The following is a 24,124-nucleotide window of genomic DNA, read 5'->3' as shown; positions in this document are numbered from 1 at the left end:
CATGGGCGAACCGCGCAGAAATTGTACAAAGGACGTCACGTAGGTACGTTTTCTGATATAATAAATGTTCAGTTGTACGGACCCGAACCAGAATTAAAGAGACGTACCTACTTTAACCGACATAGCTCAAGGAGTTGCGAAGCTGAAGTGGCAATGGGCAGGGCACATAGGGCGCATAGTTCGCAAAACCGATAGACGTTGGGGTCACAAGGTGCTAGAATGGCGACCTCGCACCGGAAGACGCATTGTCGGAAGACCACCCACTAGGACGGACGACATCAGACACTAAAACGGGGCAGAATAAAATGTAGATGGAAATAGCTGATTTGTAGAGCATTGTCTCTGTCGTTGGGAGCGACAAAACGTCATATAGGTATGAGTGACAGAGACAACGCTCTACAAAGCCGAAATGTCATTCTAAAAGCCGATGTACATTATTTTCTTCCGCGTAGGTACCTACTATCTTTCTTTTTTCGGGATCAAAAGTAGCTTATGTCCTTCCCCGGGATGTAAGCTAAATCTGTACCAAATTTCATCAAAATCTGTTAAACTGTTGGGCCGTGAAAAGCTAGCAGAGAGACAGACACACTTTCGCATTTATAATAATACTAGCTGATCTCCGCGGCTTCGCCCGCGTAGATTTAGGTTTTCAAAGATCCCGTATAGCCTATGTCACTCAGTAATAATGTAGCTTTCTACTGGTGAAAGAATTTTTAAAATCGGTTCAGTAGTTCCAAAGATTACCCCGTACAAACAAACTTAACGACATTACCTCTTTATATAATAGTATAGATATAGATTAGCATGGATTAGTATAACTACTGGGTTAGTTACACCACCCATTACACCACTTTGTCCACCGTTGCGTAGAACTGTCCTTGGCGCCAATTCTCCTGTCTCTAGATTATGTAAAACTCTTAACCACCACAGCTCTGTCATTGACATTAATTCTGACTCTTTGTATAAGTTTCGGGAAAAGATCTTTGCATATTGGAAGTCTTGAGTAGGAAGTATTATCTGTAATCTTATTGATGTTTGTTTTCTTATTTTGTCACATAATATGTTTGTAAATGTTGTATTAACTTATAATTGGCGACTGCACTTAGTAAGTAATATATTCAGAATTAAGTTTTTTTTTAAATTAGCCGTTAGTTAATTTAATAAATAAAATAAAATAAGTCCTTAGTATTCTTTTGCTAATAAGCAGTTTAACTTAATGTAAATTAGCAATATTTTTAACTCTTTAAATAATTAATCGTAATTCATCATCGTCATCTTTGTACTTTTTTAAATCTTTTTATGTAAGTTACATGTTTTAATAGTGTTTGTTATATTTTTTTATTTCTTCATTTCATTGACCTCGTTTCCTCGCTATTTATGTAAAAACCTATTTCAATTTTATAATTTTATCTTATAATAATCCTTTTCCTCTTATTTCTCTAAGCTTTTAAAAATAGATTGTCTAGAATACTTCAGTATAAAGTACTCGCTCTACTTGTAGGTATTAAAAAGTTAATCTCATAATGCTATTATTTTCTACAATAGTGTTTCTCGTAGTAAGTTCCTATTGTAGGTACTCTTTCGTTATCTCCCGTGTAAAGCCGGGGATTATAAGTTCTTTGATAAAATAAAATACATCCCGAGCGCTTTCCATCATCATCATCATCATTACGTGCCTTCTTCGAAACGTAGTTAGGCGATCATCAGTCGAATATCTAAAGGCGCCTCTATTAACTTTGGGTAACTAAGTTACGACTAGTTTGACGACTTCCCTGGCGCAGTGGTAAGCACTGTAGTCTTATTAGTGTGAGGTCCCGGGTTCGATTCCTGGCAGGGGTTTGAATTTTATAATTTCTAAATTTCTGGTTCGGACTGGTGGGAGGCTTTGGACCTGGCTAGTTACCACCCTACCGGCAAAGCCTGCCGCCAAGCGATTTAGCGTTCCGGTACGATGCCGAGTAGAAACCAAAGGGGCATGGGCTTACTATAAAACTTTCATACCGCTTCCAGGTTAACCCGCTTCCATCTTAGACTGCATTATCACTTACCACCAGGTGAAATTGCAGTCAAGGGTTGACTTGTATCTCAATAAAATAAAAATAAAAAATCTCTATCCACCCCCTTATATCAAACTTAGTTTGGTGCTCATTTGAATAACTCAATTAAATGTTGTAGACACGTTCTAAAAACAAATATTTAATTATTATAGAGACTTCATCTCTCCTGTTTGACGACAAAGTCGACGTTGATATTTTCTTATCGTTTAAATGTCTATGAATTTTTAAAACAGTGGTTTTGCTGGAGTAAATAACTCTTGAGTACCAGAAACGGAATGCAAATTGCAACTGGGCGCAATAATTGTCAAGACAGGCAAGTAATTAAGGCAGCGCATTAAGCACTAGCAAGCTTATATCTGCCTTCGCGTCATGGCTCCGCGTTTTGCTAATGACTTATCTTGTGCAGGCTACAAGTGTGGCATTTCCATATTTTGTTTACGACGCTAGCTACTCGTTTTACAGTGCGACAAGGCTATCTTGGCGCGTAGCGAAAATCGGAACTAACGTTGCCGTCTAGTTTCCCCATTGTTCTTGTTTGAATATGCTAAGCCTTTGTTCTCCAACAGCGCCCCCCTGTTAATGTGATTCAAGTGCCAAGAGATCCTTGTCGCACTGTACCTACAGATTTAGTTTTTAGGGTTCTGTATCCAAAAGGTAAACACGAAGCCATATTAATGTGTCCCTGCGGTCTCTCTGTCCTTTCGTCCGTCTGTCTATCTGTTTGACCGCCGGTCACAGGTCTAGCTGTATAGTAGGTAGTTTTCTAGCTCGTAAACTTTTTTTGAAAAAATAATTTTGGTTTTAGTTGTAGGACGATGACATAACCAAAATTATAACTTTTTTTACTATTTTATATACCACCATTAATTTTTTTTTAATTTTTTTTTCACCCTAGCAATGATACCCAACAGGGTATCATTGTTAAGAGCTCATTGAGTAGATCACGAATATATTTTTTATCTTAAAAACAAGAAAATAGAGGGCACCAAAGTTCTCAGTTTTAGACCATTTGTTGTGACGGGGGCTATCACCAAAACTAAACTAGTTAGGAATATGAAATTTTGGTAAGTATATTATTATGTACCATACACTGTATTTAAACAAACAATCGGGGTGGAGATGCCCCGCATACCCGCACAGCCCCCGTGCTAAACCGGTGCAGGATAATGCGGGTGACGTGAGGGTGTGCGGGGCGTCCCCCGTCTCATACCCCGATTACCATCTTGACCTGTCATGTGCTATACCTACTGTATTAAACATTAATATTCTACAATGATTATGATGTGGGAGGGATCTACTTTTTGCCATACCCATCTTTTCTTTATTCAGATACAAGTTTTTGCAGCCAAGGGCTGGCTGCAATCTAACCTGGTGGTAAGTGATGATGCACTCTAAGATGGAAGCGGGCTAACCTGGAAGGGGTATGGCAGTTTTTTAGTAAGCCCATGCCCCTTTGGTTTCTACACGGCATCGTACCGGAACGCTAAATCGCTTGGCGGCACGGCTTCGCTGGTAGGGTGGTAACTAGCAATGGCCAAAGCCTCCCGCCAGACCAGACCAGAAATTTGGAAAGCATAAAATTCCAAACCCCTGCCAGAAATCGAACCCGGGACCTACCACTAATAAGACCACAGTGCTTACCACTGCGCCAGCGAGGTCGTCTATCTATCAAAAAATAAACCCCGATATTCATCTTTTATTATTTTAACGACAAAACTATGGCTGTATGGTCAGCAATTTTTACAACCGAAACAAATCGTGAAATGATTTCAATTCGATGGTCGTTAACGTTGATGGATTCGCTGGTCTGTGGCGTAAATAAAAAAACCGGCCAAGTGCGAGTCAGGCTCGCCCAATGAGGGTTCCGTACTACAGTCGTATTTTTTCGACATTTTGCAGGATAATTCAAAAACTATGATACATAAAAATAAATAAAAATCTGTTTTAGAATGCACAAGTGAGGACCTATCATATGATAATGATGAATGAAAATACTAATTATTAGTTCATGACCACAATTTAATTTTTTTTTGTGTGGTCTAGCGCTAAATTCACGGTTTTCAGATTTTTTTCCAAATGTCAACTATAAGATCTACCTACCTGCCAAATTTCATGATTCTAGGTTAACGGGAAGTACCCTGTAGGTTTCTTGACAGACAGACAGACAACAAAGTGATCCTATAAGGGTTCCGTTTTTCCTTTTGAGGTACGGAACCCTAAAAACGTTTGTGTTGTATTGTATCGTAACTAATATTGAGCCATTTGTGCGGCAACGTATGGGGACATGTAGGGACATGTGGGGGCATGTGGGGAAGCGGGCGATAATGTTTTATACATCACACGCCGTGTTAAATCCGCGTATCTGGTTTGATAACATTTTTTTTTCGCTGTGTGGCTGTACTTACTTATTTTTTAACCATTGACGTATTATATTACTTCGTATGGACAGAGCCATTGAACAAACAAAATGGCACGGACTCAGTGGTGCTATTTGCACCAATGCAACCTCAGTGACGTCTGGATTTCAATCGGGTCGTTCATTAGTATCTAAGATATATTTATTTGGCTGCTTTATGTGGTTCCAAATCCGTGAAAAATTTTGTTCGCTTGGGCATACCTTGTCATTTATATCGATGCCTTAGAGCGGTTACGCACTCATCCGATCCGAGTCCGTGAAAATACGTTCCGGAGTATAAGTACAGATGGCAATCGTGGTATGAGGCGGGGGGATATCCCGCACAGCCGCACGTCACCCGCGCTATCCCGCACTGCGTTATCACGGAAGATGTGTGGCTATGCGGGGCGTCCCCACCCCGATTGCCATCTCAACCTGTCGCTGACTATAGTCATACAACTATTTTTATTTTGTATGGTATAAGTCCCGCTAATTGCTAATGCGCGTGGCCGCCATTTTAGTGACGTCAGCACTAGACTGAAGTTTCGAGCTGATGTTATATTTTTATTTCGGCTTAATGAGACATGATGTTAATGAGACATGGTTCCAGCGCAATAGCAATTTGCGGGACTTATATCTTATGACATAAATGACGCAGATATTTTTATATCCGTATTTTCACGGATTTGAATCGGATGAGTGCGTGATCGACCTTAGAGTAAGGGCGTTTTTGCACTCATCCGTATTCGGTCCGTATCCGTGATTTTTCGAAGTGGCCGTCATACAAATACGTACTCATTTGTCATGATTTCCAAATAATACTAATATTCTGTGATGATTTTAAAACTGATGGTGTGTGATTTGGCTTAAATAATTTATGGTTTGAGTCAAATCACGTACTTTCTTAATAATAACATTGAAGTTTAGAAGGAATCTCATTGGATGGAATCTTGAGAGGATCTCATTGGTCAGTCCAACATGTTGTTACGGTTTAAAAATTAAGGGTGCAAGATTTGACTTAAATAATTTATTGTTTGAGTCAAATCACGTACCTTTTTAAAACGGCCTTGAATTTTAGAAGGATCGCATTGGATGGAATTTTAAGTGGAATCTCATTGGTCAATTCAGTTTCAGTTCAGCTCAATCACATACTCTTTTTAGTTCAGTTGAATGAATGTAAAACATGATATTCGGTCCGGACAGCTCTTTAGTTTTTAAGTTAATCCTGTTCGAGCATCCAAACCGAAAGGTTAGTAAAAGTGTCTCCTAAGTACTACAATACGTGTTGTTCATAATTGTATTTATTGTTCATAATAAGTGTGCAGAATTATATATTAATATCGATACTATTGAAAAAGTTTTATTAAATCTCAGAAGTGACAAAGAATCCAAAAAAAAGAGTTGCTTGTAATTAATTTTATTCTAAAACGAGATTGCTAAACGCCCACTTTTTTTTTAACAAACTTATCAAATTTATTATTTTGCGATCGTTGGTTACGTGAGTCGTGACGCTACACATTAAGTCAGGGCAACTCTCTGATAATGTGTGGTTGTTTAGGTTATGTGTAACGGTGTGTGCGGGTACGTGGCTGGGGCTACTCTCTGGTAGTACTATAGCGCACATTGTTACATATTCTGGTGGGACATATCGTGTGCTTGGTCGGGGCTACTCTCCGTTAGCACGGGATGTGTTTTGGCTAAACGGAACTAATGATCGTAATTTTCTGTTACCTACCTACCCACTTTGAATAAAATAATGTATCTACACTGTTGCGATTTGTTGGTTACGTGACTCACTGCACATTAAGTCAGGGCAACTCTCTGATAATGTGTTAGTGTTTAAATTATGTGTAATAGTGTGTGTGTGCATGTACGTGGCTAGGGCTACTCTCTAGCAGTACGGTAGCGCGCATTGTTACATATACTAGCATGACATATCTTGAGCTTGGTCGGGGCCACCCTCCGATAGCATGGGATATGTTTGAGCTAAATGGAACCAATAATCGTGATTTTCTGATACCTACTTTGAACGAAACCACGTTTTCCCTTTTGTGATTTCTGCTTCATTATCTCATACCCTTAACTAATTATTTTGATGATCTATTTTTTTTTGTAAAATTACTTACAAGCAATAAACTGTAAGGTTATTTATTCTCACTAATAATAGTCTTCATGAAAAGTTGCCTAATTCATATTATTATGAACATCACGTTGCGTAATTGTTCATCGGATTATTTAGCTTAGGCGGCGTACTAGTGGCTTCACTAGTTTATTGAGTGGGTATGCTTCCTACTGGTTCATGAGTGAGTCACTGGTCGTCGGATTATAGTAATTTAGGGGACGTACAGTGGCTTCACTGGTTGGAGTGGGTATGTTTCCTACTGGTGTTTGAGTGAGTCGCTGGCCGTCGGATAGTGCTAGATTAGGGGACGTTCTAGTGGCTTCACTGGTGTATTTATTGAGTGGGTATGTTTCCTACTGGTTTTTTTTAGTGAGTCACTGGCCGTCAGATAGTGTTAGGTTAGGGGACGTTCTAGTGGCTTCACTGGTGTATTTAATGAGTGGGTATGTTTCCTACTGGTTTTTTTTGAGTGAGTCACTGGCCGTCAGATAGTGTTAGGTTAGGGGACGTACTAGTGGCTTCACTGGTGTATTGAGTGGGTATGCTTCCCACTGGGTTTTTTTTGAGTGAGTCGCTAGTCGTCGGATAATACTTATTCTATGGACCCTTTAGTAGCTTGAGCCAGCTAGTATTATGTATTAACGATTGGAATCAAGTCAATTGAATTGCTTTATGAAACTACTGCAATTATATTGAAGAACTTATATAGAAAACTTTTACATTTTTGCATAAATTTATCTACTTAGAAGACTTATTCTCAAATATTGTATTTATCGATTCTCTCATCAGTTTAAAGATCAAGACCCTATTATGTAAGGAGTGTGAATAGATTATGTCCCGAATATGTGTTTCAGGGAGGTGTAATGATGATGATGTCTGATGACGAGCCCGGTACTCCACCTGATACGCCTCCGAGATCGCGGCGTAACTCTAAGAAAAAGAAGGATAGGCGGCGAAGTCCGTCTCCTTCTAGTTCCAGTGAAGAGGTTGTACCTAAGAAGATGCGTAAGCGTGTAAAAGAACTTTCTGCTAAGGATATCCTAAAGTTAGTTAAGCATGTTTCAAGAGGTCCTTCCAAAAACTCCTGGAATTACAACAACCTTAACAATGTTATCCCGGAGTTTGATCCGTCAAGTAAAATTCAAAATATCGAAAGCTGGCTCCGAAAGGTTAATGAATGTGCGGCTATATATGGATGGGACGAGCAACAAACTGTTCACTTCTCTTTGCAAAAGTTAGCGGGTTTAGCGAAAAGATGGTTCGAGGCATTGCCAACAGTCGTCTTCACTTGGGAGGAGTGGCAAGTTAAACTCAGGAAGGCTTTCCCTAGTGAAGAAAATTATGGACGTCTTTTAGAAGAAATGTTAAGTCGGACTTCACGTTTTGATGAAAGCCTTCGTGAGTATTTTTATGATAAACTAGGATTACTAAATAGATGTGAAATTAGTGGACGGAAGGCTGTTGACTGTATTATATACGGTATTAGTGATCGTTCGATTAGGAATGGGGCGCAGGCGCAAAATAGTTCGGAACCTGAAGATTTACTTTGCTTTCTTGCATCCCAAAAAGTTCAACCACCGCTTAAAAGTAGAATAAATGAACGTACTACTCAGAGGCCAAGCTCTATTAATCCCAACACAAATTTTAACAGTACTAATTCCAACAGCAATGGTACTAGCGTCAATTCATTCTCTTGTTACAATTGCCGAGCTAGGGGACATCCTTTTTATAAGTGTCCTAGGCCCATTATCAAATGCAGAAAATGCAATCGAATAGGACACGATTTTGAGGCATGTAAATTAGAGCCCCGTGCGTCCCCAAATCTTAAATCTAACCAAGCGGAGAGTACAGCGGAGAAAAATATTTTAAAAATTGATTCTAACAATGATAGTAACGCCAAATTCTTTAAAACCGTGGTAATCAATGATAAATCTTTCAAAGCATTTATTGACTTCGGTAGCGAGTGTACACTCTTGCGTAGTACTGATGCCGAACAACTTAATGTAGTTAAGAGTTTTGATAATGTTCCAGTAGTCAAAGGTTTTGGACAATCGTCAGTTGTACCTCTATATAAGACAAACTTGTTTGTTAGGGTCGATGAAATTGAATCGGATCTTGAGGTTCTAGTTATAGATGATGTTCACATGCAGACCTCGCTTATTATCGGACAGAATTTTACGGAATTGCCATTTATTACCGTTTTAAAAGACAGCTCTAATCTTACATTTTATAAAAGCCCAAACCTAGCCTTTTCTGAAGATTCAAAAGGCACTTTAAAGCTATATATTACTAATACGATTGAAGTTTCAAAAACCAGTACTGTCCCTGTTCATTCAAACTGTAGCTTCACGGGAGATGTGTTTATCGAAGGTTATAATAGTGTTGAAACGGGTAAAGAGTTTTGTCTATTGCAGGGTGCTTTTAGTATTACCAATGGTAAGGGAGCCGTTGTTATCACTAATTTGACGCCGTATACCATATCGTTAAAACCAAACGTTTTAATAGCTAGAGCCACGCCGTTCAGCGAACAAAAAGTCTGTCATGTAAATCGAATAGTGAAAGACTTATCTACTGTAAATCCTCTCAATAAAAATGAGATTAAAACGGGACCAGGATTGGATAGTGAACAATTGGATAGATTGTATTTGTTACTGCAAGACTACCGCGATTGTTTTGCTACAAACCTTAGTGAAATAGGTTGCGCGATTGATGTAGAAATGAAAATTGATTTAGCAGATGATAAGCCAATTTTTTACCGTCCATATCGATTGTCATATCATGAACGAGAGCAAGTCCGAGCAACTATTGACGAATTACTTCAAAATGATATTATTCAGGAATCGAAGTCTGACTACGCCAGCCCGATTTTAATGATTAAAAAGAAAACGGGAGAGCAGCGACTGTGCGTAGACTTTCGGGCCTTGAATAATAAGACTATTAAGGATTGTTTTCCGTTGCCGCTTATAGAAGACCAACTTTCAAATCTCAGTGGCAATAGTTTCTTCACGACTCTTGATCTCGCTTCAGGGTATTATCAAATCCCCATGGCCCAAGAAAGTCAACATCTCACTGGTTTTGTTACGCCCGATGGGCATTACGAGTTTAAAAGAATGCCTTTTGGCCTAGCAAATGCTCCAGCCGTGTTTCAGAGAATGGTTAACAAAATACTCGGAAACCGGCGGTTTGAATACGCGTTAGCTTATTTAGACGATGTTTTAATTCCGTCAAAAAGTATTGATGAAATGTTTCAACGACTAGAAGACGTGTTAGTACTTCTTAGAGAATATGGCTTGACCTTAAATCTGAGCAAGTGTCGATTCTTTGATAATACTGTCAGCTATCTTGGATATGAAATCTCCCCACAAGGCATTCAGCCTAGTGAATCAAAAATTAGGGCAGTTAGGGAATTCCCGACACCACAAAATGTCCATGAGGTCCGCCAATTTCTAGGCTTAACTGGTTATTTTAGGAAATTTATTAAGGGTTATGGGGAGATTGCTCGTCCATTAACATCTTTGTTAAAGAAGGACTCTGTTTGGCGATGGTCTAATACAGAAGACCAAGCATTTTCAACTTTAAAGGATAGGTTGATCAGTCGGCCTGTCTTAGCTCTTTACGATCCCACTCTCGAGACAGAACTCCACACGGACGCTAGTGCATTAGGCATAGGAGGTATACTTATGCAATGGCAAAAGGATACTAGGGTTTTAAAACCAGTCGCTTACTTCAGTCGGCAGACTACTCCCGAAGAAAAACACCTGCATTCTTACGAACTAGAAACGCTAGCTGTCGTATGTTCTTTAAAGAAATTCCGCGTGTATCTGTTAGGCATTCATTTCAAAATTTATACAGATTGCGCCGCTTTACGCACTACACTAACCAAGAGGGATCTCGTTCCGCGGATAGCGAGGTGGTGGTTGCAAATCAGTGAGTTCATATTTGATATTGAATATCGACCTGGTGTTCAAATGTCACACGTGGATGCACTGAGCAGAAACACCCGATTGTCTGCGGAGCCAGATAATAGCCCCTCTGTCGGTGTGTATGCTATAAGCAAAGAAAACTGGATTTTATCATTGCAATTAGCAGATCCCGAAATATCCCGCATATACAAAATTCTTAAGCCCGAAAATGACCAAGAAAGTAAGGACATTCGCAACAGTTATGTTATACGAGACCATACCGTGTATAGGAAGGTAGATGATAGGCTATGTCTAGTCGTTCCGCGAAGTGCTCGATGGCAAATATGTCGTGCCAACCACGATGAAATTGGCCATCTAGGGTATTCAAAAACTCTAGAAAGAATACAACATTCGTACTGGTTCCCTAAACTAAGAAAATTTGTAAAAAAATATCTTGCAGCATGTTTAGAGTGTGCTTATAATAAAGATAGCGCGTCAAAGCAAAAGTCTGGTCATTTGTATCCCATAGAAAAAGTACAAATACCATTTCACACGATTCATATAGATCATCTTGGGCCTTTTGTTAGGAGTAAAAACGGTAATACCCACATTCTAACGGTAGTAGACGCTTTTACTAAATATGTGTTCGTAAGAGCGGTGAAAAATTTAAAAACGAAAAACACAATTAAAGTTTTAGAAAACCTATTTTATGACTTTAGTGTTCCGGCTAGAATTGTTTCTGACCGAGGCACAAGTTTTACATCAACAGCTTTTCAGACCTTTTGTAAGACACTTGGTATTAAGCATATATTGAACGCAGTAGCTTGTCCCAGAGCTAATGGGCAAGCAGAGAGGTTTAACCAAACCATCTTGAATTCATTGTCAGCACAAAACTTTGCAAGCCATGAACGCGACTGGGACAAGTGTCTGAGTAAAATTCAATGGGGCATCAACAACACTGTAAATGCTTCAACACAGAAAACTGCGACAGAAGCTATGTTCGGAATTAAATTGCGCGATGTTTTATCGAATAAACTTAATACCGAAAACTATTCGAGTAATAATTTAGAATTACAACAAGTTAGAGAGCAAATTAGTAATAATATCCAGAAAAATCAAGTAAAACAAAAAGAAAAACATGATGTAGATCGAATCCCCGCAACTAAGTATGAGATCGGTGATTTAGTGAAAATTTCACGAAATAATTTTGATAACAAAAAGAAAAGTACAAAGCTCCTGTCGAAGTTTGTGGGTCCATATAAAGTTACTGAAGTTCTAGGCAATGACCGCTATAGGATAACAGATGTTCCTGGTTTCATTAAGAAAGGCAAACCTTATAAAACTGTCATTGCAGCTGATAGAATCCGACCTTGGATACATATAAAAGCTTTAGAGTTACATAGCTCCGATCAGAGTAGCTCTGACGATGCTGGTAAAAGTGAATCCGAGTAATAAATTGTAATTATTATCTTTAATGATGTTCTAGAAGACGTTAAGTTCAGTGGGTTTTTATTTACACAGGAATTTGATTTTGTATGAGTGGTATATACAAAGATGATTTTATTTTTGTTATTAATAAATTGTAATTATTATCTTTAATAATGTTCTAGAAGATGTTATGTTCAGGGATTTTTTTTAATTATTTACACAGGCATTTGATTTTGTATGAATGATATATACAAAGATGATTTTATTTATGTTAATAATAAATTGTAATTACCTATTTTCTTTAATAATGTCCTAGAAAATGTTATGTTCAGTGGTTTTTATTATTTACACAGGAAGTTGATTTTGTATGAGTGATATACCTAATACAAAGATGATTTTTATTTTCTGTATGTCAATAATATTCCCGGAAAATGTAAGGTCATAGTATTTTTGTTGTGTTGTAATAAAACTAAAATGTCATGATTTATTTAAAAGTACAAATGATGATTGTGTGTGCCAGGAGGCTACACAGTGTCTGATGGCCGAATGTCATGATTTCCAAATAATACTAATATTCTGTGATGATTTTAAAACTGATGGTGTGTGATTTGGCTTAAATAATTTATGGTTTGAGTCAAATCACGTACTTTCTTAATAATAACATTGAAGTTTAGAAGGAATCTCATTGGATGGAATCTTGAGAGGATCTCATTGGTCAGTCCAACATGTTGTTACGGTTTAAAAATTAAGGGTGCAAGATTTGACTTAAATAATTTATTGTTTGAGTCAAATCACGTACCTTTTTAAAACGGCCTTGAATTTTAGAAGGATCGCATTGGATGGAATTTTAAGTGGAATCTCATTGGTCAATTCAGTTTCAGTTCAGCTCAATCACATACTCTTTTTAGTTCAGTTGAATGAATGTAAAACATGATATTCGGTCCGGACAGCTCTTTAGTTTTTAAGTTAATCCTGTTCGAGCATCCAAACCGAAAGGTTAGTAAAAGTGTCTCCTAAGTACTACAATACGTGTTGTTCATAATTGTATTTATTGTTCATAATAAGTGTGCAGAATTATATATTAATATCGATACTATTGAAAAAGTTTTATTAAACATTCGATTCGTATTTTTACGGAATCCGTGATTTCACGGTTGAGTACACAAACGCCCTAAGGCACTATTGGCAGTACTAACACAAACTACTAACTATTCTACTAATAACAGACTTCAAAGCTCATTTCACGTTATCCCAACTTGAAAAGTCACTCTAGGGCCTCTATTCACGCCTCGCTCAGCTTTGTCCGGGTATTTGTGACCATGTTGCCAAATCCGGTGTTTGCTTTACAATTAGGTAGTTGGAAGCTAAACGGTCGCTAAATCGCGGGATTACATTGACGCATTTTAACAAATGCTAAATGGTGGAAATGAGTGACAAAATCCGTAACGAGGAAATCCGTAGAAGAACCACAGTGACCGACATAGCCCGACGAATTAGCCAGCTGAAGTGGCAGTGGGCAGGCCACGTCTGCCGCAGAACCGATGGCCGATGGGGCAGACGTGTTCTGAAGAAAATAGCGGGAAGTGGGTGGATGAGGAAGGCGGAGGATCGTGTGTGGTCGCGTGCTCTTGGGAAGGCCTATGTCCAGCAGTGGACGCAAACAGGCTGATTGATTGAAATGGTGGAAATGGTATTTCGTTTCGTGCTTTCATTGAACGTGTTCTAGCCCGGTCAATTTAGATTCCAAGGTAACAATAGTTCACACTTGGCTGAAAATTGGTAGGATTGTTCGAAACACATCAAATGTGAAAAGTCCTCATCGATCCGACACCTGGAAAATATCTTACTCGGGGTCAAAGGTCACAAATGGGTTTTTCACAATTTTCAGCAAAACCGGAAGTTTATCATAAAATTAGCTCAGACAAAAATTGTAGCTCAGATAATTATCTACAAAAAATGTCTATATACTTTTTTCCTGATGGTACAATTACACCTAACGAGTACAGTGGCGAGTCAGTGTCCTCGGCTGAGTACTCGGTTGGTAATAAACACTTACGAGTGCTCGGCGCAATTTCGAAATACGTATAAACCGCCACCACAGCACTGTCTCGGCCGAGTGACATTTTACTGTCTCGCTTCACTACTCGGTAGGTGTAATCAGCCCATGAGTACTAGCTGCCGGGGCAGCTAGTAGATACTTAATAATTTAGAGTAGCAATTATTGCGATGTTGCCTACGGTCTCTATTAATAAACCGTATCGAGCGATACCGGCGATATAGTGAGATCTCACTTATGCTTTGATACATTTTGATATCAATGGTGGAGTTGGAAGCAAATTCCATAAACTTAGACCCAATTATAATTATGGACTGCGTTTGTTTGAACGCTGAAATAACACATCGATAAAATAGCGTTCGAATTATTTGTACAAATTCTAACGAAACTAGTTCAGAGACGTTCACTTTGTATCACTGTATCTTGCAATGAAGAACACCTGTTTGATAGAAACAAATACATTTAAGTAAGTATATTAGATAATACCTTGCAACCAAATCAGTACCTACCCTTATTATAAATGCGAAAGTGTGTTTTTTTGTAGGTTTGTTGGTTTGTCCTTCAATCACGTCGCAACGGAGCCTGCGGAGAGTGTCATATGCTACTTTTTATCCCGGCAAATCAAAGAGTTCCCACGGGAATTTTAAAAACCTAAATCCACGCAAACGAAGTCGCGGGCATCAGCTAGTTCTAAATATTGAAGATAACGATGACTATTCAATTATACATGTACTATTCGTGCCTATTGAATCGCCTTGTCAGATCGCTCACAAATCCTCTCAGATTTACCGAGTCCCGCCGACCGAGGTCTGAGCTGGTCAACTTGCTTTGAGAGCACGTCGGCTATTTCAAGCAGGTGTTTGTTATAGGACGGTTTGTAATAATTTATGTTTTTAAGGTTCCGTACCTGAAGGGTGCCAACGGGACCCTATTATTAAGCCTCCACTGTCCATCTGTCCGTCCGTCCGTCAGTCTGTCTGTCAGCGAGCTGTCTCATGAACTGTAATAGGTAGGGAGTTGAAATTTTCACAGAATATATATAATGTATATCTATAACCGCTATAACAACAACTATAAAAATTAAAAATTTATATTTAAAAAAAACTGATTTTAATTTCGCAATGTTTCCGCTTGGAGCGCTGGCTGTAGAAGTGTAGACAAACTTGAGCTTTAAAACAAGGCATTTAAGATCCAGTTTACTGTAACGGGGAAGTATTTCGACTCTTGAATTTGGTTTGGTTTGGTGAGACGTAAAATCTTGTACTACGGGTACTGAGTGGTTATAGGTACATGATTTCGACAGAGACGGGATCTCGGGATCTCAAGACAATTTTAAAGCCATCTTTCATTATTACTATCATCAGCAACAACAACAGATAGACGTCCACTGCTGGACATTGGTCTCTTGTAGGGACTTCCACATGCCACGGTCTTGAAACAACTTAAACCCACGCAAACGATGCCGTGTCTTCGTTCGTGTAGATTTAGGTTGCAAATGCAGTCACGGCCAACAGCAACTCTGTCATACTCAGGTAATGAAAAATAATCACTTAGTAAACTTTCATCAAGCCCCTACTCTGAATTTCCCACGGGATCTCAGCCCACCCTCGCCATCGCATCGAATGAGAGCGCAATCTCAGCTTTATTTCCGTTCGTAGATATCGCCGCCTCAGCATCTTACAAACTTCCGCTCACTTAAAAGGAAACCTGACCGCGAGTCAATTTATTAATTGACCAATCGCTTACCGGCATTTGTGTTGAATAATTGAAAAGAGGGTAGCGATCAAAAGAACTTTCTTTACTTCCTGTAAATAAATATGGTTGAAAATGTAAAAGACTCATAATATCCACTTTTCTTTACAAGCAACTTTTCTACTTCAATGGGAGCGCGATTTTCTTGCTATAAAGTCGATCTCTCGATATCAAAACTTACAAGGAAACATAAAATAATAAACTTAAATAATCTCATTTACATTATAAAAAAGGGAAAGCTGACTGACTGACTGACCGACTTACTGACTGACTGATCAATCAACGCATAGCTAGAACTACTGTACGGATTGGTCTGACTCTGAAACTTAGCGAATGCAGATAGCTTCACCTCACCTCAAAACGTATCCATCAACGGCAACAACCGCCGAATTGAAATCACACTTTGATTTATAGCCGTTGTACATTTTTATTAACCCCCCAGAAAAATGATAAATATTGCTAAAAATATCGCCATGCCACATATAACGATGCAGACAATTATTCACAATAAAATGGTACAATTTGTTTTTATTGATGCCCATGATAAATGGTTCGGTGTAAACAAACAATGCGTGAAATGATTTCTCAATTGCTTTGTATAAATATTTCAAACATTTTGCATACACGATAATTAAAAACAAGCAAATTACGTAAGCGGCAGCGTTCCAGGGTGGATGAAGGGAAACGAAGGCTTTTTACTAACTAACTTTATTCTGTACTGTCTTATCTAAGTTACAATGCTAAGTACTTAGTCTAGATTAATAATAACTTAATACTATGCTATATGATTTTATATAAGTGTCCCCTCTTTCATCTATGCTCAGTTAGCACCAGAAATCACGTTCGGTACTGACTGCAGACCTTGCTGACTCTATGTGCCGGAACGTGATGAGATGGCATATTTCCACACGTAGCTGGACTGCTAGACGACATATTAGTTCCTCCCCCGGCGATGCCTGGGCTTTATATAAAATATAGCTAAGGATAGCAGCTGTATCCGTAACTCCTCCACCCTCAGTGCGGCGACTATTGTAGTACTTGTAGCGAGAATGTCGCCGGGACGTCGTCAGGGGTTTCCATCTTCAGTCTGGAGGAATGCTGCTGGACTTCCTTCGGCTTCCTTTTTACAGCGTACCGTCGCAGTATGACAATTATGGATAAAATACTAACAACAGCCATTATTGTATAAAAAGGTATGGTTGTATGATATAGTGGATCTGGTCTTGCTCCATCCAACTGTACCGGAGCCTGTAATATGATCTTGTCCTGGAGGTTGTGAAGTTTCTCTAAGCTTATGGAGCTTAGGTTGAGGTGACTTACTGAAGTTTGAGTATTCTTGAATTCCGGTATTCTCATGAGTTTGAGAGGCTGGCCCTTGATTTCATCCTTACTGTTTATTATGGTGAATTCCTCCGTCTTTAACTGGCACCCCACTGGTACAGTGATGAGGTAGCTACCCAGTAAGGAGGTGTAGTCCCGTCGGTTACATCGTAACTGTATGTTTGTTTGATGAGGAAAAGAAAGTACGTAATGCTTGTCGTCCAGTTTCTCCATTGCTTCTCTCATAAGAGTGATCTTTATAAACTTGCACGAATCTTGAATGGTTTGGTCGTTAATCAGTCCATGGATGCAGTCAGGTTTGGTGCGGATCTGATGCGCGACGTCCTTCTCGCAGAGGTACCAGGTGCTAACCTTCGGGCATTCTGCCTCTATGTACAGGAATGAGTTCGGTGTTGTGGCGATAAATGGGAATGGAGGAATAAGGGCTTGTGAATTTTTGTTAGGGACTATTGCTAGTTTGTACAGTTCGAAGTTTACCTTAGAAATTATTGGGAATTTGAACACGAATACTATCTGCCTTTCACTAAAGTAATACGCTGGCTTTATTATTTCATAATATTCCCTTACCTGCAAGCTTATAACCTGATCTTTACCATAGATATTCTTAAGTTTAGCAACCATTTCCTCCAACGTAGTTATATCGATCATAGTGTGATGCATGCTAGAAGCATGAATAAAAGCTAAGCTATTCTCTAACCTGAGTACTTCCTGAACTAAGTCTTCTACGTTCTCACTAGTTATAACCAACAGCTGTGCCAATTTGGCATACTTGACTAAACTATCCTCTCTTGCGGCATCACTTTTTAATATTAGTTCCATGGTTGCATTAATCCTACCTTGATTTTCCACTAACTGTTCCAGTATGTTATTGTGGTTATCCATCCATTCCTTGCTCAAACTTATGTGATCATTGAATTCGGATACTATTTTATCCTGATTACCCTGTAGAATCCTGATAGCTTCATTATATTTCAAAGCATCTGTTTGATCTAAGTTCCCACTTATGCTTTTTATAATGGATCCCAAGCCATCAACGAGACCTCTCTTTACTCGATTGGGTTCAAGAGTTTTTAGTTGATCCAAGACGTTGTTAATCTTGTTAGTAAGGTAATCTATCTGAATTTCGTACAACGAGTAAGTATCGTTGTTCATGCGGTGCTGATAGCTTAATAATTGAGTCTGCAGCGAGTGTACCTTATTTTCAATATCGTCTAACTGAACGTACTATAAAAATGTATGGTCGTGGGTGGCCAGCCTCATAGATCCTAACTTAAATGGTAGTAGGCCAGGTCCGTCGTCTAAGTTCTCAAGTTTTATTTCCTGAGGCCGAACTGAGTGAAGTACCAGTAACAGCGGGATTCTGTAACAATTTAGCTGACTTAGGAATACGTTTCAGTCTTGCTTTCGCTATAGGGCAGCGTTTTTTTGACGTATAAATATGAATTGGAAGATCAGCCAACACAGTATCCTGCGTATATCTTGGGGCGGTTTTCTGTCGGTTACTTAGGGGATTTTTTATGTAAACCTGCTGGCCCGGGGCATACTCTATTTCGGGTTCGCGGGTCTTATTTCTGCTCTCAATTATCTCCGCACGATTGGGAAGAGAAGAAGTGCTGATAACTTCATAAACCTTCTCCATGCGTTCTCTATGATTTTGTATGTACCGCTGCATTAATTTTTGATTAATGTCGATATCGAGACATTCCCTTGGGTCAAAATGTCCAGTCAACACGTCGAATGGTCGGCATTTTGTAAAGCTATGTATGGAACTGTTGTACCCTATAATTGCGTATGGCATCAGATTAACTACGGACTCTGATTTGTGCTGCAGCTTCAAGATTCTTATGTGTTCTAATATTGTTGAATGGAACCGTTCGATGTTTCCGTTAGCATTAGGGGAATGAGCCAAAATTTTGTGGTGATTTATCCTATGAAGCCTAGTAAATTCCATGAATAACTGATTGGAGAATTCCGTACCATTATCTGTTATGATAGTTATCGGGACACTATGGTGGGTGCAATAGTGCAAGACAGCCTGTACTATACTGACAGCCGTGCCGTCCCGTAGGTGGTAAGCCTGGCCATATTTGGAAAAAACATCCATAAATGTTAAATATTTCTCCCCGTCTACGGTGAATAAATCTAGATGGATAATCTCAAATGGTTTGGTAGCTGGCGGTACAAGATTAAATTGAGGTTTTATCGGGTTGCGATCATACTTGGATTGACCGCAGATGGTACATTCATTTATAAATTTGGTTATCTGATCCTTCATTTTGGGCCAATAATACCTGTGGGATAACGCCAGGTAACACTCATTGATACCTCGATGATTAGTTTTCCCGTCATGATACTGACGAATTATCTCCTGTTGCCGGAGGTAATCCTTGACATTTTCTATCTCGAATTTCGTCAAAACGAGGTCCATGCAGGAACTTTTGAACTTATCTTGTAATATCGGAATAATTTTATACATGGCCAAAGGTGGGTCAATAAGTAAAGCTGTCTTAACTTTTGGGTTAACGTGCTCCTTGACAGCGTTAATTAACTCCTCCTCAAGGTTTGCTTCTAATAGTTGAATGCTAACGCGCGTATGAGTCTCAAATGGCTTAGTTATAGTGATTCGTTTCTTTACATTATTGACGATAGAGAAGTGAAGCTGTCTGTGAAACTTGTTGAAGGGCTCATCCACTATTGGAATCTCCAGGATTGGCTGCTCGTCACTAGTATGTGCCGTGGCCGTTGATGAGTTTGCTCGACCTGCAATAGTTTGTGATGGGTTCCCCAACAATGAATTTATTTCGTCCTCGTCTTCAGCTGTGGGTCTTGATTCCCCCATGTGAATCTCTACCCGAGAAAGAGCATCTGCATTGGCGTTAGCCTGTCCCCTTTTATAGACGACTGTAAAATCATATTCGCTCAATCTAAGCCGCCATCTCGTGAGGCGTGAGTTTGGCTCTTTCAAATTCATAATCCACTGTAGAGGCTTGTGATCCGTGAAAATCCTAAATTTGCGGCCGAAGAGGTACGGTCTGAAATATTTTGTGGCCCACACTATGGCAAGAAGTTCCTTTTCTATGGTGCTGTAATTGACCTCGCTATCGTTTAACGTCCTAGACGCATAACATACTGGTTTGTCCGATCCTATTTGACCTTGTGACAATACAGCCCCGATGGCTACATTGGAGGCGTCTGTAGTGAGGTTGAACTCCTTACTGAAATCTGGGTATTGTAATATCGGGTCGTTAGTCAGTAGAACCTTACACTTCTGGAAGCAACCAACGTACTCTTTATCAAATACAATTTTCCTTCCTTTTTTTAGACATTGAGTCATGGGTTTTGTAATTCGTGCGAAATCTGCGATGAATTTCCGGTAATAACCAAGAAGACCTAAGAACTGCTTTATCTCTTTGGGTGTCTTGGGAATGGGATAATTTTCTACGGCATGTATCTTATCGGGATTTGGTTTTATTCCATCCTTACCGATGACATGGCCGAGATAAGATGTTTCAAGTTTTAGAAATTCCGACTTATCTAATTGAATTTTAAAATTTGACTCCCTGAGTCTTTGGAAGACTTTCTCAAGATTATCCATATGTTCCTGGAGAGATGTGCTAAAGACTATTATATCATCTAAGTACACAAGGCAGACTTCATTCTGCAGGCCTCGTAGAACATTATCCATTACACGCTGGAACGTCGATGGGGAATTTTTGAGGCCCATAGGCATGCGAAGAAACTCGAAGTGCCCATTCTCGACATTGAAAGCTGTTTTTGCAATATCCCGGGGATCCATTTCCACCTGATAAAATCCACTTGCCAAATCTAAGGTCGTAAAATATTGACACCTGCCCAATTTGTCCAAAACGTCATTGATATTCGGTATAGGGTATTTATCGTCAATTGTTTTTTCATTTAATTTTCGAAAATCCACGACAATACGCCACTTTTGTTTGCCTGAAGCATCTAATTTCTTTGGTACAACCCAAATTGGTGAGCTCCATGCGGAGTCTGATGGTCGTATAATACCCTGTTCCAACATCTTACTTATCTGACTCCTAACTTCTTGGCGGTGTACGTACGGATATCGGTAGGTCTTAGTATGGACAGGCAGCTCATCGGTTGTCTTAATACGATGTTTAATTTTGTTTGTAAAAGTCAAAGCCTCTCCTTCTATATAAAATACATCCGGGTAACGGGAGCATAGTGCTACAAGATTCGTTTTTTCCTCTTCGTTCAGATGACTCGTGCGCAATCGCGAGATTACCTCCTGTGCTCGTGTCGCGGGTTGCATGTTACGCACGCATTCTGCATTAAAAGTCTTGGCGCGCGCGGGACTACCGAGTGAAAATATTATATCATTTGATGTGGGATTTTCAACCTCTACATATCCACAGTTATCGGTAACTGTCGTTATGCAATCATGTATTATACAATTGCATATGATTTGTTCCCGAATGTGTACCTCGCCAGCAGGTATATTGGTTGGAATTCGGATGACCTGCGAGGTGCCTGCCGGAATTATACCTTCATACAAATTCAAATTGCGTGATTTGTACATCCTAAGTGGGTTTGACGCAAATCGCGTAATTAATTTACCTTCCTTTAAATCAATACGAGCCTCCCAATGACCCAGTAAATCTAACCCAATCAATCCGTCAAAGTAATCATGAAAATGGTATACAAATAACTTTATGCAATCGGAATCATTGAACTCAGCAAAACAAGGCAGTCTAATAGAGTAATCGTTTCTGCTTGTCGCATGTATATTCGTAACCTCAAACGGGTCGAATGTTAACGGAAAGTCATGGAAATATTTTTGAACAGCACCTGGGCTTATAAATGATTGATTGGCTCCCGTATCTATCAGCAGTTTTAACGGGGGTTTCGCAATTTGTATATACGGTAGCTGCCTTTTCGTCTGAATATTTAACTCTATCCGGGTTTTGACGACGCCGGGGCATCCCGAAAATCCTCTTCCAGGCTACCGGACTCTGCCTGTGGCTGAGTTATATCTGAGGATAGCTGATTTTCGATATTCGTATTATAATGATCGTAAGTAAAACCGGTGGAATAATCATTGCTATCATAGTTGGGACTGTAATCTGAATCTAGGTCATGGTAATAGCAATCGTAAGCGTTATAATCAGTGTCATTGGCCGCGCATTCATTCATATGCATTTCGCGAGTCTTGAAGTAGTTACTAGGCGGCGGATTTCCTTGTTTACTCCAGTCGTGACCTGTGATCATTTTAGTGTGCGGTACAATCTTGGGGGTAAATCTTTGCACTCCACTCATCGGCTGAGGCTGATTTTGGGGTGGATTATTTCGCGGGGGTAATCTAAATATATTACTTCGCTGGTTGTAATTTGGTGGAGGTGCTCCAAACATTCTCTGGGTATTAGTTGGTCCATACTGCTGATTCCGGAATGGCTCATTAAATCTGAAGGGCTGTGATGCAGGTCCTGCGGGACGCTGACCGACAGGTACTGGCCAATTAGGCACAGGGTCCTGTATGCTCTGTAGTCGTGAAGGCAGAATCGGCGTTGTCGTTAGTCTAGTCGGTGCGTAATTATTTCTATGGACCTGAGGATACCTCGGGAATTCGTGCTGCAGATACATTGTGTTTAATTCCTCCTGCACGTACTCTAAAGCTTTTTCTATGGTCGTTGGTTTCATACATCTTATACGGGACCCTAATGGTTCTGCTAAACCACGCACAAAAGCCTGCATAGCTATTTTCTTATATAGATCACGTTTCGCCTGTACAGTAGTAAGTACAGTTTCATGTAATGTCACGTATGTCATTATCGTACTAAACAATGTTTGACAATGATCATAGAACTCTTGGGGTGTTCTATCACCCTGCCTAGCTAAAGAGAGGTCATGGTATAAGGCTGTTTCGTCCCGTTGGTCTGAGAAATTATTTATCAAAGCTGTACGGATACCTAACCAGCTATCAGGTATTCCATTAGAGTTTATAGTACACGCAGCGGTACCCGTTATTTTATTCAGTATCCCATTTAATAAAAATACATTTGTAAACTCACTGCCTGGTGCCGTACTTAAATACTGCGCCGCTAATTGATCACATATTTTAATAAATCGAGTTAAAACATTTGGGTTTCCATCAAATTCGGGAATAACCCGCATGGCTTTATATACTTTGTCGGGATCTTGAGCCATTTCAGAGCTTTGTGCCTGATCCGATTCAATAACCCTATTACTATCTACTATTCGTTGGCGGCCCTGTCGCTGTTCAGGCCGACTACTAGAGGCCCTAGGATGGAAAATTTTGGGAAAAAAAAGAGAAAAAAAAAAGGGAAGAAAAACGTATATGTAAGTGCCTACCAGGTAGCGTACCTAACACTGTCTGTAAAAATCGTATACCGTAACCTAACACTTTCCTAAAAAAAAATTTTTAAAATAATAAATATCGTATACCGTAACTTACTACCTATCAAAACCTAACACCCTCGGATCGTTTGTACCTAATTAACTACTACTATTATTGACTACCTCCTTTCCCTACGGTTGGTACGGGGGTAGGTAACTAGGAATAACTTATATATTAGGGGTTGGAAAAAGCGGAATTCAGGAAGCAACACCAGAACTATTCTACTGTACTTACATGAACTCCATTCCTGGGTACTTCGCTCCTTTTATCCTGATCCGATGGTTGGGACCCCCTTTCCTTCTGCCGCAGGTTCTTCAAGTATCCTCACTGCGCCAATTACGTAAGCGGCAGCGTTCCAGGGTGGATGAAGGGAAACGAAGGCTTTTTACTAACTAACTTTATTCTGTACTGTCTTATCTAAGTTACAATGCTAAGTACTTAGTCTAGATTAATAATAACTTAATACTATGCTATATGATTTTATATAAGTGTCCCCTCTTTCATCTATGCTCAGTTAGCACCAGAAATCACGTTCGGTACTGACTGCAGACCTTGGAACAACATACCAATAAACCTACAAACAAACATACTTTCGCATTTACCTCAACTTCGGCCGCATGGATTTTTTAATTTCTATACCAAATAGATGATGCCCGCAACTTCATCTACGTGAA

At 39.5% G+C, this 24,124-nt stretch overlaps 4 protein-coding genes across 4 annotated transcripts in view; 2 read left to right on the top strand and 2 right to left on the bottom strand.

The window, feature by feature from the left end:
- The window catches only part of LOC117995436 (N(G),N(G)-dimethylarginine dimethylaminohydrolase 1), a 408,993-nt gene that overhangs the window by 218,777 nt on the left and 166,092 nt on the right, over positions 1-24,124 (bottom strand). The gene's annotated exons all lie outside the window — the stretch shown is intronic.
- LOC117995781 (glutamate receptor 1-like) overlaps positions 1-24,124 on the top strand; it is a 307,480-nt gene that overhangs the window by 152,212 nt on the left and 131,144 nt on the right. The window lies entirely within an intron of this gene.
- LOC138404534 (uncharacterized) lies at positions 5,958-11,928 on the top strand. The gene is made up of 3 exons (XM_069508788.1): positions 5,958-9,729; positions 10,099-10,246; positions 11,297-11,928. The coding sequence occupies exons 1-3, from the start codon at positions 7,438-7,440 to the stop codon at positions 11,926-11,928; spliced, it is 3,072 nt and encodes a 1,023-aa protein (XP_069364889.1). The 5' UTR covers positions 5,958-7,437.
- On the bottom strand, positions 16,422-23,874 carry LOC138404506 (uncharacterized). Its single transcript, XM_069508688.1, has 2 exons — positions 23,685-23,874; positions 16,422-18,413 (listed from the first exon to the last, which is right to left on the bottom strand). The coding sequence occupies exon 2, from the start codon at positions 18,203-18,205 to the stop codon at positions 16,739-16,741; it is 1,467 nt and encodes a 488-aa protein (XP_069364789.1). The 5' UTR covers positions 18,206-18,413; positions 23,685-23,874; the 3' UTR covers positions 16,422-16,738.

This window comes from Maniola hyperantus, chromosome Z (genome assembly GCF_902806685.2).
Source record: "Maniola hyperantus chromosome Z, iAphHyp1.2, whole genome shotgun sequence".
In the NCBI taxonomy this organism is placed as follows: Eukaryota; Metazoa; Arthropoda; class Insecta; order Lepidoptera; family Nymphalidae; genus Maniola; species Maniola hyperantus.
This window is presented reverse-complemented; position numbering and strand designations above follow the sequence as displayed.

Bases quoted from the DNA above. Each gene is read 5' to 3' on its own strand.
- LOC138404534 (XM_069508788.1), top strand. From the start codon at position 7,438: ATGATGATGATGTCTGATGACGAGCCCGGTACTCCACCTGATACGCCT. The intron at 9,730-10,098 runs GTTAACAAAATA...TCTTTGTTAAAG, and splicing joins CAGCCGTGTTTCAGAGAATG to AAGGACTCTGTTTGGCGATG. The intron at 10,247-11,296 runs GTATACTTATGC...TATTGAACGCAG, and splicing joins TAGTGCATTAGGCATAGGAG to TAGCTTGTCCCAGAGCTAAT.
- LOC138404506 (XM_069508688.1), bottom strand. From the start codon at position 18,205: ATGAACAACGATACTTACTCGTTGTACGAAATTCAGATAGATTACCTT.